Source organism: Leucoraja erinacea, chromosome 7 (genome assembly GCF_028641065.1).
Source record: "Leucoraja erinacea ecotype New England chromosome 7, Leri_hhj_1, whole genome shotgun sequence".
NCBI classification, from domain to species: domain Eukaryota; kingdom Metazoa; phylum Chordata; class Chondrichthyes; order Rajiformes; family Rajidae; genus Leucoraja; species Leucoraja erinaceus.
In genome coordinates, this window is record NC_073383.1 from 21,794,239 (window position 1) to 21,812,701 (window position 18,463).

Below are 18,463 nucleotides of genomic sequence, written 5' to 3' on the forward strand. Positions count from 1 at the left end.
TTAGCAAAGATTCGAAAATACCTTGCTTTTGCTTGAGCAAGCTAGCATAATTCGAGTGCCTGGCCCATTTTATTTCATTGTTATGTCAGACCTCAGGGCAGAAACATGTAAGAAGCATGTAAATTATATACCAGATATTATGGAATAAAACATATTTAGATTATAGCAACCCTGACGACAAGACGATGTGATGTAAAAGTCTATCTAATTCTCTACCACAATTTACTTACACGACGTATGTATGTTACGCCTAATGCAGTACATCAAACCATACCACACCATACACTGTTTAAAGATTGTTTGTACGCGCACTAGGTGTTATATTCACATCGAGACTTAAACGAAGAAAGCGACAGATTTTACAAAAAAGTTATGAATTATATGAAGTTAAAAAAACCGGTAATGGTATAATTCAACTAATCGGATTGTGGAAGGAAATGAGACTATGATCTCGTAGTGAGCGTGGAATATTGTGGCAGACTGAAGGGCTGAGCTGGTCATTAACAGAGAAGATGTCCTCCTAACCTCTCCAAAGTTAAATTATGTGCACCAGCAATTACCTTGATTATGTTGCTACTCTCAGAAACATGGCACTTTTCGAGAAACAATTATTTAGATTAGATATCGCATACAGGAGCAATTCGATATCGCATGTAGGAGCAAGATTAGGAATGTGACGAGATTTCTAAAAGTCATTTTGAATGGCGATTCTTGGCGACCCCATCCCTCCGCCCAGGCGGGGAGAATAAAATAAATATATAAGCAGTTACTTCAGTGAAACAAAACAGAATCTACCTGGAGGATTCGGTGCTTAGAAAACAAGCGGAATCCACGATTTTGCATTAACTCAAATACATTAATTACTGCGAATCCTTTGTTTTACTTTCTTCATTTAAAAGATGCACATTTTTCCTGATCTGGCGGTACACTCCGCCAATATTTAGAGCCGAATCCACAAAAGTGTTAAAAAAAATCAGAGAGAATTACTTCAGAACAGCGAATTCAATGCTTATCCTTTGCACCCAAGTATAATAGGAAAAGAAATGCAGCGCGTTTATTTAAGGCCATCCCTCGTTGTGTATCAAAATATATATGAAGTGAATTGTTCCTACTTTCGCAATGGAGAAAGCATATGCTAACATTTGCTTTCGGGTAGCTGTTGTTCAGAAATCCGGGAGTGGGGGGAATGCAGGAGAGGATTTAAAAAAACAAGTCGCACTTTCAAGTTGCTCTCATCTCTGGTATGCAGACAAAGGGGTTCTTTCCGGAAGTAGATGAAGGCCAAGGTCAAGGGAGAGAGGGGGGGGGGTGGGGTGAACAAGAGAAAAGGGGGAGTGAGAGAGAGAGAGAGAGAGAGAGAGAGAGAGAGAGAGAGAGGGGGGGGGGGGGGTGGGGTGGGGGGAGGGAGAGGAGAGAGAGAGAGAGAGAGAGGAGAGAGAGAGAGAGAGAGAGAGAGAGAGAGGAGAGAGAAGGACGGTAAATAGCGGTTAAAAGCAGTTCCACAGCTCGGTGGGAGTTACGTGAGAATTTGAAAAAATTACGTTTGGTGCAAATTATAACAGATTCTAAAATATATGTTTTATTTCTAATATGTCCAATCATGGGTTGAAGACAAGTATTCGTGTAGAACTATGTGAAACGAAGCTCTCATTTACAAACAGGGGATGTGTTACTTTGCTTATTCAATTGGTTGTAAAAGTAAAACGCCATTTTCATTAACAAGTTGAGTAAGAATTCAAGTAGGATTTCACTAGAAGACCCATGGTCAACATATCATGGCAAAGAACGTGGCCTTGAAGCATCGCCAGTATCTGGATCAAATCAAAAATACTGAGGCGATCGAGGCAAATATAAATCTCCATTTTATTCAAGTAGATTGGTCGTATTTCCTTGCAAAATGTTAATGTTATATAGCGAGCAAATGATTTCCATGAACATTAAAAGCATTTATTGGGTGTTATTTGGGTCCAGGATTATTTTTTCTTTAATTGTTTCCTATTCTTGTGGAAACTTAAACAGAAACATTCTCTCAGTCACATTGTGGATTGTGTTGAGAATTGTAGTTTGGGTATTTTGCTTCGAACGCACAACATTTGGTTAATTCTACACTATTTTCGTGACGCTGGGGCTACTGCAAGTAGCATAAGGTAGTTATTGTTTAACATGTTTGCTGAATGTCATTCCGGATGGCAAGATCCATGGAGCGAATCATAAACCTAACGCATTAACAATATTTCGGTTCATAAGTATATCTGGTGTATGGGTAATATATGCTCACGTATGGACAGCATCCATTATGAAGTTCATGATAGTATGTCAGATATGTTTCTAATCCTAATCAGAAGTGTTGTTTTTTTTTTACAAATTTTGATGTTTTGAAGGTAATGGTGGGGCCAATCAGCTCACGCGAAGCAATTCGATGCACTTTATGCTGCACCCAAAGTAAATTGATGTTAATATGTAAAAGTATCATCTTTACTTTGTTAACGTTAACAGACATCTTCTTAAAAACAGAATCAATTGATAAAATATATATCCAGGTATTCATAAGTGAATCTGACTATGTAACAGATTATATAAGCCCCGTTTGACTACACATTGTCGTAAACATGTCTTTTTTGTCAAACGCGATGGCCGATATTAATACCTGAATGAAACCAGATTACTCACCAGAAATATTTTCTTTCTTTAGCAAATGCAAAACAAACTCCTATCAAGGCCTGGCTACATTTTTTTTCTGACACAATATGTGTAATTGAATATAAACTCTTTGCAATCGCTGATATGAAATAGATTTTCTTTGCGACTTTACCGAATTGCATCAATAATAACCTTGAAAACATGGCGGTCTTAGAACTAAAATGGATTTAAACTATCAACAATGATCAGGATAACAAAAGATGTCTTTAATCTACCGTCATTAGCAACCGATTAAACGCTTAAAATGAGCGCCTCCTGCCTCGACCTATATGCGTGTGTTCCAGTTGGAGCAACGGAAGTAATTTACTGCTTTGCAAGCCACAAAACTATACCTTCTGCCCCAAGTATCACAAATATTTCTAAGTTTGGTGCCTGCGTATCTGTATAGAATTTGGAAACTAAGGCCATTAACTAAATCAAAAAAGCGGTTGTTAAATATACTTCGTTCTCACAACGAAAATATTAAAAAAAAACGTAGCACTCTTGTTGTAGGGAGCGAGTGTGCTAAAATCCAGCCGACAGAATTATTGCATCTTAAAAACGTATATGCCTGCATCCAATTCCAAGACCTCCACATTTCAGTTCAAAACAGTATCTTAAACCAGAAAATTCTTTGAGGATCATATATCTTCTATGGAAATGAATTCACCTCTTGCAACAAAATCTAATCCCAGAACAGAATAGATATACATTTTGTTTCAATAAGCAGAAAGAAATGCCCCGTGAAAGTTGGTAGTATTCGAATACACATAAAATGCAGACTTTAGGCGTGAGCTGCTGAGTGATGCGCATTCAAATATACTTCGGACGTCTATTTTAACGAATTTCAAAATGGAAAAATAAAACGATGCATTAATCTATACACTACTGCAATTATGCTAAAGAGTATCACCCGTGAGTCGTTCTACTTGAGAGTGATGACATGAATAAATAAATCCCACTGTCTGGTGTTTAAAAGGATTAGCTCAAATATTCAAATTATATTGACAATATTCTACTTAAACATTCATAACTATGTTTAACAATATCTTATAGGACATTGGATCCTCTAGAGCTTTCTATACTGGAAAGTCGGTTTCCCCATGATCATTAATGAATCTGAAGAAAGATTGATGCACGGTAAGGTTCTTGACTAAAGTTTGGCGCACTTCAGCCTTTCCTATTGTACAACAGGAGCCACGAACAAATGCAGCCATCGGGGGACCTCCCACGACATGTTTTATTGGTTAAGAGTGCAGGCCCAACTCAGTATTCATTTTAAAGTAACCAATATTTACCTTTTTCCCTTCTCTTTATTAATGATGAGAATGTGTAAATTGTCATAATGCAATTATCATAGAAGTGGCGATATGCCCAGAGCTGGTGGGCGTACCTAATTTCAGGGCGGTAAATTTGAATATTAAAGTCGATTTACGGGTCTGGAAAACGTTGCAAGGAATAGGCAAGACATAAGACAAGTTAATGAATATTCTTCCCAACTGGTAAGAATTGCCCTACACAATAGACTGTTTCATGTATTGATTATATTTCAAATGTTCTTATAAAAAGTAGATCCTGATGTTTTCCATGCCTGTAACAGTCTAATAATCGATTTAATCGATAGTAGGGTTTCCAATGGAGCTCCAACACTGTATTATAAGTAAGCTGGAATCCTTTATGGTCTGTTACAATTTTCGCCTAAATAACCAACACGGCCATGTAAAAGATGAGCCCCGTCCCGAAACCTCAGATATCCATGTTCTCCAGGGATGCTGCCTAACCTGTGCAGTTCTTTCTGTTCCAAGTAGAATTCCACCATCTGCCCTTCCTTGTATCTTCATTTCCGGACTATAATGATCTTGGATAATCTGCTCTGAGCAAAAAGTTGACACAAAATAAAATGTGTTTTGTGATTTGATTTGTTAAGAGAAACTGGGTGCTTTATGTACCTTTTAATCAAATTGCATTTTAGATCTTTAATCCTCTGTAATGCATTTGAAATGGATTTCACCTGACAAGCATTGATTCAAGTTAATCTAAATGTAATTAGCTAATGAGGAGTGCGTTTCTCTTTGATTATTGTAAAGTTTTATTTATCTGTAAAACGGCCCTCTGCTTAAGCACAGCAAATATTGAGATGTGGTGTTTTAAATTAAGTCCAACTTTCTGTAATTTTGCGCATTGCAGTTAAGACATCTCGAATTGCGCACAGTCGCAGAATATCGATTCCTACAACTTCCTTATACTTGAGCACAACATTTTAGTTTAATATTCCAGTACCGTGTCGACGACGTGCTATATTTTCAGAAGTAGCGTCTTTCAAATGATATGTTGAACTGGAATCCCATCAGCTCACTCTGGCAGCTGCACAAGATACAATGGCATGAATTCGAAGTTACGTTATAACCAAATTCCCGACGGGTATTTTGAATGTCATGAAAGGACGAAAAAGGAGGTGTCGTGTTTATTTTTCGTCAGTAAGGAAGCTCTTCGTCGACAAATTATACAATAATGGCTTTGTTCTTCTGGACGTCTGCTGGCCATGACCTTTTTGGCCATTTGTACCTTTTGCAGTTGGTATTAAACGTCGAACCAAAGACAGAACAAAGTCAAAACTATCGGACATAAGCAAAATAGGTGTGCGGAAAGACTTCAAGTACAAATATGAACGGATAATTACATAGAAACATAGAAATAGGTGCAGCAGTAGGCCATTCGGCCCTTCGAATCTGCACCGCCATTCAATATGATCATGGCTGATCATCCAACTCAGTATCCTGTACCTGCCTTCTCTCCATACCCCCTGATACCTTTAGCCACAAGGGCCACATCCAACTCCCTCTTAAATATAGCTAATGAACTGGCCTCAACTACCTTCTGTGGCAGAGAATTCCAGAGATTCACCACTCTCTGCGTGAAAAATGTTTTTCTCATCTCGGTCCTAAAAGATTTCCCCCTTATCCTTAAACTGTGACTTTTTGTTCTGGACTTCCCCAGGTGCCAGCGTCCTTTATTCAGGTGCCAACATCCGTTATCGTTAAAAAAAATGATTTTGACACGTGCATGAAATTAAATAACACGTAGAATATAAAACAGTACAGCCCAGGAACCGGCCTTTCGGCCCATAATGTCCTCGCAAATAATGATGGTAAATTAAACCCATATCCTCCGCCTGCACATGATCCACACCCTTCCATTCCCTGCACATCGTGTTCCCATCTAAAAGTCCCTCAATGCCACAAAACATGGAGAGAGAGAGAGAAACATGAGAGAGAGAGAGAGAGAGAGAGAGAGAGAGAGAGAGAGAGAGAGAGAGAGAGAGAGAGAGAGAGAGAGAGAGAGAGAGAGAGAGAGAGAGAGAGAGAGAGAGAGAGAGAGAGAGAGAGAGAGAGAGAGAGAGAGAGAGAGAGAGAGAGAGAGAGAGAGAGAGAAACACCGCGTCAGTCGAAAAGTAACATTTCAGAGAATAATCAGAAAATAAATCCGCAGGTATTACTGAAATAATTTGATTGCACTTGGAGGATTGGGCTGATCTTTCACCTTTGTTATAGAATAAAGATCGATATCCATTCTAATCGAATATAATGTGAAACATTCAGCCGTATATTCTATGAACTGAAGTCCCACTGAAACACAAATTGAAAGTATACTTTCGCTTCGGAAATCAGGGAGCGAATGAACATAAAGCAAAGGTAGACATAAAATGCTGGAGTAACTCAGTGGGACAGGCTGCATCCCTGGAGGGAAAAATGGGTGACGTTTCGGGTCGAGACCCTTCTTCCTGAAGTAACTCAGCGGGACAGGCAGCATCTCTGGAGAGAAGGAATGGGTGACGTATCGGGTTGAGACCCTTAACATAAAGCTGAAAATATGTAAAGAATACCAAATGTTCAAGGCGGAATTCAACATGAAGCAAACTTGGAAATTGAATAGATTGACACGATGATAGCTTGGTAAACAGGCAGAAAGGCAGAGGCATATATGCATCAGTGTGAAGAAGGGTCTCGACCCGAAACGTCACCTATCCCTTTTCTCCGGAGATGCTGCCTGTCCCGCTGTGTTACTCCAGCATTTTGTGTCTACCTTCGACGCATACATACGTATATGCTCACATAAATACATGCAAACAAACGCGCATCCATAGTTAAAGACAATCGGAAAGTTACCCAAGCAGAACCGTATCCAATCCTTGTCCTCCAGTAATGCTACCTGACCTACTAAGTTCTTCCAGAACTTTGTGTTTTGCTCAAGATTCTAGCATTTGCATTGTGTCTTCATTCATTCGACAATACTGTTCAACGGTAGGCCAACAGTGTTTACAAATTATCTGCTCCACATAAAAGATGACCCGGTATGGCATTGTTCATGAAGTGTTTGTTGGAAGTGATAATATGCTTTATAAATGCAAAGTTTTAATCAAATATTATATTGGCTAGACAGTCATACATTTGAAAACGGTGCCGCATGACAAGTGATTCTGGTTTAATTGGCGAATAACGATCTGTGTTCTCTCTGATTAATGCGAAGATTACTATCTCTCTAAGTTTTTATTTGAGTATACGTAACAGGTATCTGAATATGAGATATATTCTGAAGAATATATTCTGAAGAAGGACCGGAATATTCTGAAGAAGGGTCTCGACCCGAAACGTCACCCATTCCTTCTCTTCAGAGATGCTGCCTGACCCGCTGAATTACTCCAGCATTTTGTGTCTACCTTAGGTATCGGAATATAGTGCTCTCACTTAAATTTAATATTTTGTGTAATTTTTTGCATCGTAATTCAGAAATAAAGACACGAGAAACATCATCGAAATGATGTTTGATTCTCTAACGTTGAGCATAACAGTAGACAGACAGACAGACAGACAGACAGACAGACAGACAGACAGACAGACAGACAGACAGACAGACAGACAGACAGACAGACAGACAGACAGACAGACAGACAGACAGACAGGGAAGGGGTGGGTGGGTGGCTGAACAGACAGACAGACAGACAGACAGACAGACAGACAGACAGACAGACAGACAGACAGACAGACAGACAGGCAGACAGACACAGACAGACAGACAGAGAGAGAGAGAGAGAGAGAGAGAGAGAGAGAGAGAGAGAGAGAGACAGAGAGAGAGAGAGAGAGAGACAGACAGACAGACAGACAGACAGACAGACAGACAGACAGACAGACAGACACGGACAGACGGACGGGGCGGGCGGGCAGGCAGGGACAGACAGACAGGGACAGGACAGACAGACAGACAGACAGACAGACAGACAGACAGACAGACAGACAGACGGGGAGGGGGGGTGGGTGGGTGGCCAGACAGACAGACAGACAGACAGACAGACAGACAGACAGACAGACAGACAGACAGACAGACAGACAGACAGACAGACAGACATAAAGCCACTTTTGTCACCAACCAATATATTCTGTTTTGTACATATTGCATTTTGTTGGAAAGAGGAAGTAACACTGTTTCGAATCAACTGCAATATAGCGCCTGTACAAAGCTGCCAATTTTATTAAAATACATATTAGTACATTGAATTACTTTACATATTCAATGTTTCAAATCATTTCAAATTTGAAAATAAAAAACTTAATTTTTCCAACATTCATCTGCAACTTCCTCTTCAACCCTTACCGACAAAATCATTTTAATACAAAACATAACCTTCAGAAAAGCAATTACCTCACTCTAAAGAGTTATATACACGTTAAAATTAATAGTTTAGAGATAATATATATATATTTGCAATCATACTGAATATCATGATATTAAGAACTAAAGTATGGTGTTATTATTCCACGTTTCCTATGTTTAACGAAGCCAACCTGTAAATATTGTTCAATGCAAAATGAACGGTAAATCTTTCATTATGGTTAAATATAACTTTTCCATGCGGGCAGTTGTGTAAAATATATGAAAATGCAGCTGCATGTTGAATGGTTTAAGTCCGTGTATATCTGAAGAGAAGTGTTTGGGCATTACATGCTGCAAACAATATTTTGTAAACTGCTTTCTTTGAGTAAAGGTGTTCCCATTTTACAGCCCAGGGCAGCTTGGACGCGTCGTTTGGTGCACACGAAGATTTTTTTTCTCTTTTTGTCTTTGGTTTTGGAACCATATTTTTACCTGAAAAGTAGTAGAATATTTGTTTTAAACAGAAAACTTACAAATAGGAACTGTCTCGGTTTTTAATGTTCCCTGGGAATACATGCACCCACCTGTTGGCAAGCAAGAAAGACCAGACCATCGGATAGGGATTTCATTCTCTCATATTGTAACGGCTGGAAAAAGACTGTCTTACCTGTCTTTCTGATAAACCTAATTTAAAGGAAATATTCAGTCGGATTTCAGGGGTGAGGAATCGATTTTTTTCAAAAGACTTTTCCAATTCAGCAATTTGCTGTTTGCTGTAAGGAATTCGTTTCTTTCTTAGGCTACTTCCAGGGTTCTGTGACTGCGGCCAGTGCGATGTCAATCCGAAAGCTGTAACGTACACACCAATGAAGACGTTAAACATACATTTAAGGCAATACCTTTACATAACTATGCTTTTATACACGCGAGTCGCCGTTGCGGTCCTTACTTACTTAATTCGAAGTTAGCTATTTTACCGCCACAACACTTATAAAGCCTGAAGATGACAATTAGTATCAATATATGTCAAAGTATTCATTCCATAGTCCATCTTCAAAAAGTAAATTTTCTTCTAATCTTATGCATCTGAAATGATGTGTCATTTACTTAAAACTTGGTTTCCAATATCTCCAATGCATATTTGAATGGTTAGTGGCTATATTAAAAGTATTTGGTTTTCGACTGAAGTTGAAGTTCTTCTTCTTTTGCTTATGTTAACATAATGTGTCTGCAAATAGAAACATTTGATTTTGCCTCCGAAATGTTTCAGTGAAAAGGGATATGATGAAATTTATTGGCGGCGAGCCGACATATATGGTCATTTTGCTGTGGTAAATAAGTTGAATGAACCTTATAAATGTTTAGGTTTCTTTAGGGGAAAACACATTTCCTAAAGAGTTATGGATTTACTTTCCAAACACTAAATGCAAAGAGAAAATGCGATATAAATACAGTCAAGGTAAAGTGACTCAGGTAGCAACGGTGGTGCAACAAAGCAAGCAAATTCCAACACTTGCCTTTTTCAAACATATATTGAAAACGAAAGCAATCGTTAAGCACGTTAGCCAAGATTAGTACAAGGCATCATCAGACTGACCTAAATGCATTGGGACGCCGGGACCTGCCGTTGGAAGTGTTCCTCCTGAAATGGGTGCTCCGTAATACTGGGAATGGCTGAACGAAGTGAGGTCCAGGTCATTGGGATCTGTTTGGATCTGGACAGGTGCAGCCCGGGAGTATTCTAGTGGCCAACTCTGATAAATTCCTGAGTTTGTGGAGGTTTCACTTCTCTCGCAGGGATTGTGGGGGTAGTTACTAAACAAAGATATATGACTGTCACTTTGGAGCTGGTTGGCAGTGAATCGACCTGCCTCAGGTGAGACGGCAAAGATGTCCCGATCTACTATTCCACGTGGACTGCAAGTCGAAAAGTCCTCCGAATACAATCCGAGGCATTTTCCACCTGGGGTCGTTTTCAACGCTGAAGGAAACATAGCAGGGCGAAACGCAATATTCGTGGAAAGTACTGGATTCATATCAAGTGGACGCTGTTCATCCTGCAGCATTACTGCCTTATCGCTAGATGTCTCTAACGTCAGCTTGTACCGTAGCGAGGTCGAATCCATCTTATAATTTCACCAAATGATTCTCTTCACTCCAGGCCTTGCAGATATAATCTCACAAATACTTTCGGTCACAACATGAAAGCGCACAATTCCTCCCTGTTCAAAAATATTGAGAATGATAGACTGGTGCAGGCATTGATCAAATACTTTGAGTTCCACCTCCCAGAAACGACACTATCTATTAAGCACACACTACACCCTGGTCCAAACTACCTGATCTTTTTATTGCTGTTACTCCACAGCACTTAGCAAATAAAGCACAGTGTGGACTCTTTACAAATTAAAACTCTGTGAACAAACGTCAAGGACACGAACTGCATTGTAGAATGACACATCTGTACTGTAGCTGTTGACCCAAGGTCAATGCTGAGTTTTCATCAGCTTCCTTCTTCTGTTGGTTATGTAAGATTTGTCTCCGTTTAAATTAATTTCTAACGTTTAGTTGTTGGTAAGGTATATTTGTTTATTTGATGTACATGAAACGCCACAAGGAACCGGTGTTATAATAGAACTGTTAACTGTAATCAGAAACAAAACCTTCTTCGTGACAATACAACATGCGTCAGGCAAAAGGCATTTAAGGAGCTTTTATTGCCTGCTATAACCCTTAAAGCTCCAGAATTACACCTCGGGTTCCAGCATTAGACGAGCGAGTAAATATTTAGCCTATTACTGTAAACCTTTTTTGAGGAGGCTAAAGTGAACTACTGCTGCACACAGAAATGAGATCCGTCTATTTCTCGACATATTCACCAGTCGTCTAACACTTCTTCCAGATTAAAACTTTCCATTTACATAATTGTAAAGGCAGTTGCTTCAAAAGCATACAAGTAGAGCTGCTTCTTCACAGCGCCAGAGATTCGGCTTCGATCCTGTCTGCGTGGAGTTTGCACATTTTCTCTGTGACCGCGTGGGTTTCCTCTCGGTGCACCGGTTTCCTTCCACACTCCAAAGTCGTGCGAGTTTGCACGTTAATCGGCCTCTGTCAAATGTGTAAGGAGTGGATGCAAACGTGGGATAACATGGGACTAGTGTGAACTGTTGATCGATGTCCGGCGCGGACTCCGTGGGCCGAAGGGCCTGTTTCCATACTCCATCTCTAAACTAATAACTGACACTAAATCAGCGAACTGCGGAACCGTAGAACAGTGGATTTTAAAATAGTGTGACCCATTTCCCATGCCCTTGCCGCTTTATTTGTGTTGGGCTCAATTAGCTTTACTCATTAGTACCATGTCTATGCAAATCGACTTTATTTTGCAGTTTTTAAATCAGTCACAAATTAATAATCAACTATTTACAGCGCGATTGGCCTTTCGCTGTTCAGATTTCCAATTTATGAGATTGTTGAAAATATGAAATTCTGCCCTTTTTTGTCTCACCGTTTATCTCAATATTTACAAATCTTCCAAAGCGTCCACAGACGGGCAGTCAATTGATAGCCCATAAAATAATTACAAAAAGATGGAGTATGTCAACGGGGCAGGCAGCATCTCTGGAGAGAAGGAATGGGTGGCGTCACCCATTCCTTATCTCCAGAGATGTTGCCTGTCCCGCTGAGTGACTGTAGCTTTTTGTGACTATCTTTCGTTTAAACCAGCATCTGCAGTTCCTTACACATCTTGCCCATAAAATAATAACTACAAACTCTGGAGGTCAGTTCATTATGAAGTTAAATACAAATCATTACATGAATTTATCTGTGTAGGAAAAAACTGCAGATGTTGGTTTAAACTGACGATTGACACACAATACTGGAGTAACCCAGCGGGACAGGCAACATCTCTGGAGAGACCTTCTCCAGAGACGCTGCCTGTCCCGCTGAGTTACTCCAGCATTTTGTGTCTAACATGAATTTATCTTTTGGATCAACACTATAAAATTGCTCAATGTAAAACAATTGATCAATACGTAAGTTAACTCATACGGACACCAACGCGAGTAGTACCTTTAATTTACCAACTATATTTTCAGTTTGCCCCGGTATTCTGTGAAGTTAACTACGAGGCTGCAATGTGGAAGGTGACTGCTATAATGTAGTAAAACAGATGAGGGCGCCAGAGGACAGATATTTTGGTTGAGTGCCGTTCATTTCGGTTCTATCCATCTTTATTTATCTAATATCTTCACCCAAAACTACCTCGAAGCTTCAGAATGAATCACTTACATTTTTTATTGGTTATGAATGGTGGGTCACAGGTAATATTATTAAACAAGAGTTAATATCAAACTTGAATAACATTGTTATCAGGGTCTCAAACACACCATTGTTTGCAAGAAAACTGTATTTTGTTCAATGATGTACGTTTTTTTTTCAATTTTAGAGACAGCAAGTCATTTCAGGACCTGAAATATTATTATGATTGCTAACAATAAGACAATACCAATTTACGGTCTAAGCGATCCCTACAATGCCAAAAAAGATGTGTAGTTTTAAACACAATGACATTTCATATGTTAATAATTTATGATGCTTTGTAACTTATTTTTTTATTAAGCAATGACATTAAAACGTTGTATCTGAACTTTATAGAAACCGCTGTTGTTGCATGGTTCCCAAGGGAAGAAAACATAATTTTCACCATGTAACTTTTAATACTGACTTTTAATGCATTTCTTACCCACAATTAACATTAATCGCTTATGCCTTCCCATAAATTGTAGCAATATTATTGCCTTGTTTCTATTACCGTTGTTTTCGACATTTATTGTCCGTTTATATTTTTGTTTGAATGCAGAAATTAGAGTAAATCCTGAGTACAAAAGTATGAATATGAGAATTCATTGCAGGTAAAGAAGAAAAACATTGGAAATGATACATAAATATATTTATATATGACAGGACGTTACTGTTTTTACTCTACAGCATGGAGGGCAGTGCTAATTAAGTCATTTAGTAGCGATGATATAGGCTCCGTCTATGCATTATTTAATATTAATTATGCATCACGAACGCTTTTTGCCACATTGTCATTTCCCATAAGGGGAACTCGGGAGCAACTATTTTGTGACACGAACAGTGGATATCTGTTAAAGCTTTAATTAGCGTTTCGCAACTAAGCTGATAAGTTTCTCTTTTCGTCGGTAAACATTGATTTGGAAAACCAAAGTAACTACGGTGATGATGACAACAACAACAAATCCATCATCATTATCATCATCGCTATCAGCGTCATCATTACTACCACTATTAACACCGAGAGTATCTGGTCCACGCAGATTCTCCATCTTCCAAATCCTCTCCGGAATTTTAAACTTCGAACCGCATATGCTACTTAGCCTTACATTGCTTTTTTTTCCCCGACCGGGAACAAGAGGTAAATATGCCGGTTGCAGACTAACCTTAACTGGTCGCTTGTTTCGAACCATATGATTATTTGAAGATTACACAATAGTTTTGGAGGAAATAGCATGGGAATATTGAACTCATAACTTTTCATTCGGAAGGATCTGTCTTTAATGTTCCCAACGAGAGCAAGGTTACGATATTTGTGTTAAAATAAATTAACGGTTTAAGTGCGACGGGCCTGGACAGAGAAAAGGTAGGTGCAGAGTGGTTCAACTAAACTGTCTTAATATTATAATATGTAATTACACAAATAAAGTAAAATATTGCGAGATGTATCCTGCAATAAGTCCACTTTCAGAAAAAGAATGCGAAAACAACTTTATTCCAAATTATGCCATACATTTCAGTTGGGGAAGCATTGTCTTGATATTGCTCTCTAGCGATGTGCATTACAAGTCAAACAGATATCTCATTGTCTAAACGTCCGATAGATCCGCCACGATATGTCAACGAAGAGCATACTAAAGAACGAGCTGTCCCGATGTGAAAGATCGAGGAAAAACTACGAACACCGGAGTCAGTTGTACGAATGTATGTGAAGAGGGAAATAGGCAAGAAGATGAAAGGGTGAGGGAGCAGATGCTAAAGAGAACCAGCTAACGGGGAACGGAGAAACCGGGACCTTGAAGTGCGATTTACAAGAAATCCGACTTCACATTGTCAACAAAATAAAAACAACATTCTGGTATTGCAGTACAAACCGACCAAATGTTGAAAATATCTTCAATGGAACAACAAATCTTAACTTGCTGCTTTCATTTACCTAGACAGCTCGCCCACCGTCAACCAAATGTGTGGTGAGGAATGTGTGGTATTATCTGAAGCCGGCAAGAACTGCAAAACAAAATAAGAGCATAATGATCTAGCTAAATGTACAGGGAAATGCTGTAATATTCATTTTATTAATCAGACTGTCAATTTCACCCCAGAGGCTAAAGCCCAATGCATCCGGGCATGCGATCAGCGACTGAGGACAGGGGCTGTCCTTTAATTCTTCTCTACCTGGATGTATTTGCCTGTCGCTAGGCCGCCTTCATCATCCACTGACAGACGCTTGTATTTATTTGCTTATAAACCTGTTACAATAAATGATTATTCGAACAGCGTCATTCGTACCTTAATGACGAGCACTAGTTTGATGAATGACACATCGAGAGAAAGGAAGCACGGGTCATTTTGACCAGTCGTTCCCTCGTATTGACATAACACTTTTTCTTTGCACCAAAAAGATAAATTTCGAGACACTTGCGGGGCTGGGTGTGAATTGGCCCCAGCTGCAAGCTCATCATTAGTGTGGTATCAGCCTGCAACCTGCGCTCGGCTCCGGGATGGAAAGACTAAGAAAAGAAATAATTCTGATGGAACGGGGTCTGCATAGTCCTGCTGCCAAAAGGATTTCGAATTTGTCAGACTCAGCTGGAAATGCGGTGGAGGAGGCCCTTGAAAATTCTCATCACAGTGGTCGCCTCAGCCCCAGACCAACTTCCGCCTCCCTTCACAACAGTATTGGGGACACCCCAACAAACGGCAAATTTGAGATAGACAATTTATTCCACCATCAACATTCAAGCGACAGTACGTCCTCGTCTGAAATTTCGTCTTCGGAAAGCAGGAAAAAATATTCCCTCTACCCAGAACTTGGTAGTCGAGAGAAAGAAGCAGAAATGAATAGTGATGTTGATGTGGGATGCTCGACACTCCGCTCTCCTGCCGGCGTCAGTACAACGCAACTCAAAGAAAATACAAACAAAGGTAAACATTTATTTGTTAAATATTACTATCTAAATCATTATCTGCTCTCATGCACGAGGACAGGCGAAAGTACAGAAAATAAACCAGTTGGGAAAGGACTCTGTTGTGATGCATCAAGATTCTAAATACATTTTTATTTCTATTTGAGTTATAGATGCAAAAGCTGATACATTGTGCAGAAATAAACTGTAAAAACAAACGTGTAATGTTCTCAACGTTTGCGCTTATTGCCGGCAAACCGTTTCAAATAAAATGACACAGGCCCATAGAAAACATGCATTTTCTTTTTAAACTTATATTGCAAGATATATTTGTATCTAAACTAGCATTGAAATTGACATCGCAGGCATGGATAGTGTTAAAGTATTTCATTTAGAAGCAATAGTGATGAAGTTGGGTGAAACGTTTATATTTGCGCCAACGATATTTCTTTCACTGAGGTGCATTTCTGTTACAAATAGAGGTATTTGAATGACAATCAGCGGCGATTCGATCGCACATTATCAAAATTGCAGGTTGCGAAATTATACGCGTAATTATTTGGAGAAAGCCTGCTCTTTTATTCCGCTCTATGATTTTCAAAGGGGCCTTTATCTTGTCCACGACGAAATATTTTGGTCTTAAAACAACTGCCAGTTCAGAGGGGCGCTTTGTTTCTGGTTGAAAATACTAAAAAGTAAAATATGGAAGAATACTGACTGCTCTGTAGATGAACCAAGACGGCTAGGAAGTATCTGGAGATTTCCATTCTGTGTCAATTCGGATGGCTAATGGATGAATACCTCAGAACCTTTATCTATATTATAATTACCGAAACTTACTGCAAATTAACTAGATATATTTGGTAAAGCAGAGTCTCATAGAACTTTATTGACTCTAATAACAGTCACCATTTGTAATAATGACAGCCAGCATTAATTATGTGGCATCAAAGCTGCCTTATTAATTTCTACTCATGCTTTACCGATCTTTCACGTTTTTATTTCTCTCCTTCCAGTTTATTCAGACAATGGCAGTTCAACTAATACTTCTTCGAATGGGTCCAGTATTACGAACCTGAACGGCAACTCCAATTCAATAGGCAATTCGAGTTCTGGTCCTGACCAGGTGAGACGGTATCGAACAGCTTTCACCCGAGAACAAATCGGCAGACTAGAGAAAGAGTTTTATAGAGAAAACTATGTATCCAGACCCAGGCGATGTGAACTGGCGGCTGCTTTAAACCTACCCGAAACTACTATCAAGGTGCATACTGTTTTATTCGTATATTATACTTACCGCTCTATATAAATATATTGCACACTGTAATTTAATGTTTGCGTATTAACGTGTACCAAGGGTAAATTGCACATTTTCATTTAATGTTAGTGTATTAACGTGTACAAAGAATAAATCGCGCGTTTTAATTCCACGTTGATTTAATAACATGTACGAATGATAAAGTTATTTATTGTGCAGTATATGTTTTATATCTGCCGTTGCAAATAATGCGTGAACGTAATTGCTGAACCTTACTCTTTTAAAGTAGCGGGTTTTTCTTTGAGCGCTTAGATTTCCAGAATGATAATGCATGGAGCAAAATGCTTTTGCAAAGGATGTTTTTGGGGACTGTTTAATGTGTACAGTGTGGAGCAAGATTGGGTTGCAGTGTGTTGACGCTGTGCATTTTCTTTCTTGATGCAGGTTTGGTTTCAGAACCGACGGATGAAAGATAAAAGACAGCGACTTGCGATGTCATGGCCCCACCCAGCTGACCCCAGCTTTTATACCTACATGATGACCCATGCGGCGGCCACGGGCAGCCTGCCCTACCCTTTCCACTCGCATGTGCCCTTGCACTACTACCCGCACGTCGGCGTCACTGCGGCTGCTGCAGCCGCCGCCGCCGCCGCCACGGGCGCCACGCCCTTCCCCACCTCCATCCGCCCTCTCGACACCTTCCGCGCCCTCTCGCACCCCTACTCGCGGCCCGAGCTGCTCTGCAGCTTCCGGCACCCGGGCCTGTACCAGTCGCCTCACGGCCTGAACGGCAGCGCGGCTACAGCGGCGGCGGCTGCAGCTGCTGCAGCGGCCGCTGCCTCCACGCCAGCCGGAGCCGCGCCTTGCTCCTGCCTCAGTTGCCACAGCAACCAGGGCGGCGCGCTCGGGCCCAGGAGCTCCAGCTCCGACTTCACCTGCACCGCGGCTGCGCAGAGGTCGGAGAGCAGCTTCCTTCCTTACTCGGCCGCGGTGCTCAGCAAATCAGCAGCCGTCTCACCGCCTGGCCAGCGGGAGGACTCCTCCCTAACCAGATAACTCTCCCCGGTGGTGGCTCTCGCCAAGGCCAATGGAGACACCAGTGGTAAATTGCAATGGAGCAATTGCTCAATTCATTTTTCTTTAATACATCGCCCTGCCATTGAGCACTGATTTGGTGCAACCGTGGGTAAATTTCCATTCACAACTATTTTAAAAGAGATATACTGTCCTTTCAGTATGGACTACCTAGCCCTTTCTCATTCTTCCCCGGGACTCGTTGAATGTGGTTCAAATCGCTTAGAAACTTTCCCCCAATGAACCTTGAAAAGTTCTTGTAATTGTTCTCTTCGTTATAATAGATTGTACAGGGAAACTGTGAACTTTTTAAGTATAATCTTCTTCATAATGGATATGATCTGGGCTCATTAGCATTTGATAATACTGTTGGGACTAAACTCAAGAAATGTAAAACTGTCTTGAAACAGATTTAAGAGTCAGTCCAACAACATCTGGATATTGTCTCTTTAAATAATGCATACAAATGAAGGTCACTTTGGGAAGAACATAATTCCGTTTATTCTGTACACCTTCTTTATAAGAAGGCCCTTTTCTGTGAAATTGGGTATGTGCATGCCTACTGCTTTGGCCCAGGAGTGCCACCACCGGGTAT

At 40.1% G+C, this 18,463-nt stretch overlaps 2 protein-coding genes across 2 annotated transcripts in view; one reads left to right on the forward strand and one right to left on the reverse strand.

The window, feature by feature from the left end:
• Nucleotides 1-8,816: 8,816 nt before the first annotated feature.
• LOC129699134 (homeobox protein Hox-A9a-like) lies at nucleotides 8,817-11,612 on the reverse strand. The gene is made up of 2 exons (XM_055638806.1): nucleotides 9,903-11,612; nucleotides 8,817-9,229 (listed from the first exon to the last, which is right to left on the reverse strand). The coding sequence occupies exons 1-2, from the start codon at nucleotides 10,452-10,454 to the stop codon at nucleotides 8,954-8,956; spliced, it is 828 nt and encodes a 275-aa protein (XP_055494781.1). The 5' UTR covers nucleotides 10,455-11,612; the 3' UTR covers nucleotides 8,817-8,953.
• A 1,201-nt stretch (nucleotides 11,613-12,813) lies between these two features.
• The window catches only part of evx2 (even-skipped homeobox 2), a 7,014-nt gene continuing 1,364 nt past the window's right edge, over nucleotides 12,814-18,463 (forward strand). The window contains exons 1-3 of the mRNA XM_055637925.1: nucleotides 12,814-15,555; nucleotides 16,553-16,800; nucleotides 17,239-18,463. The exon at nucleotides 17,239-18,463 is cut by the window's right edge and continues 1,364 nt beyond it. Of these exons, the coding sequence (XP_055493900.1) occupies nucleotides 15,132-15,555; nucleotides 16,553-16,800; nucleotides 17,239-17,850 (1,284 nt within the window). The 5' untranslated portion in view covers nucleotides 12,814-15,131 and the 3' untranslated portion in view covers nucleotides 17,851-18,463. The remainder of the gene's footprint in view (nucleotides 15,556-16,552; nucleotides 16,801-17,238) is intronic.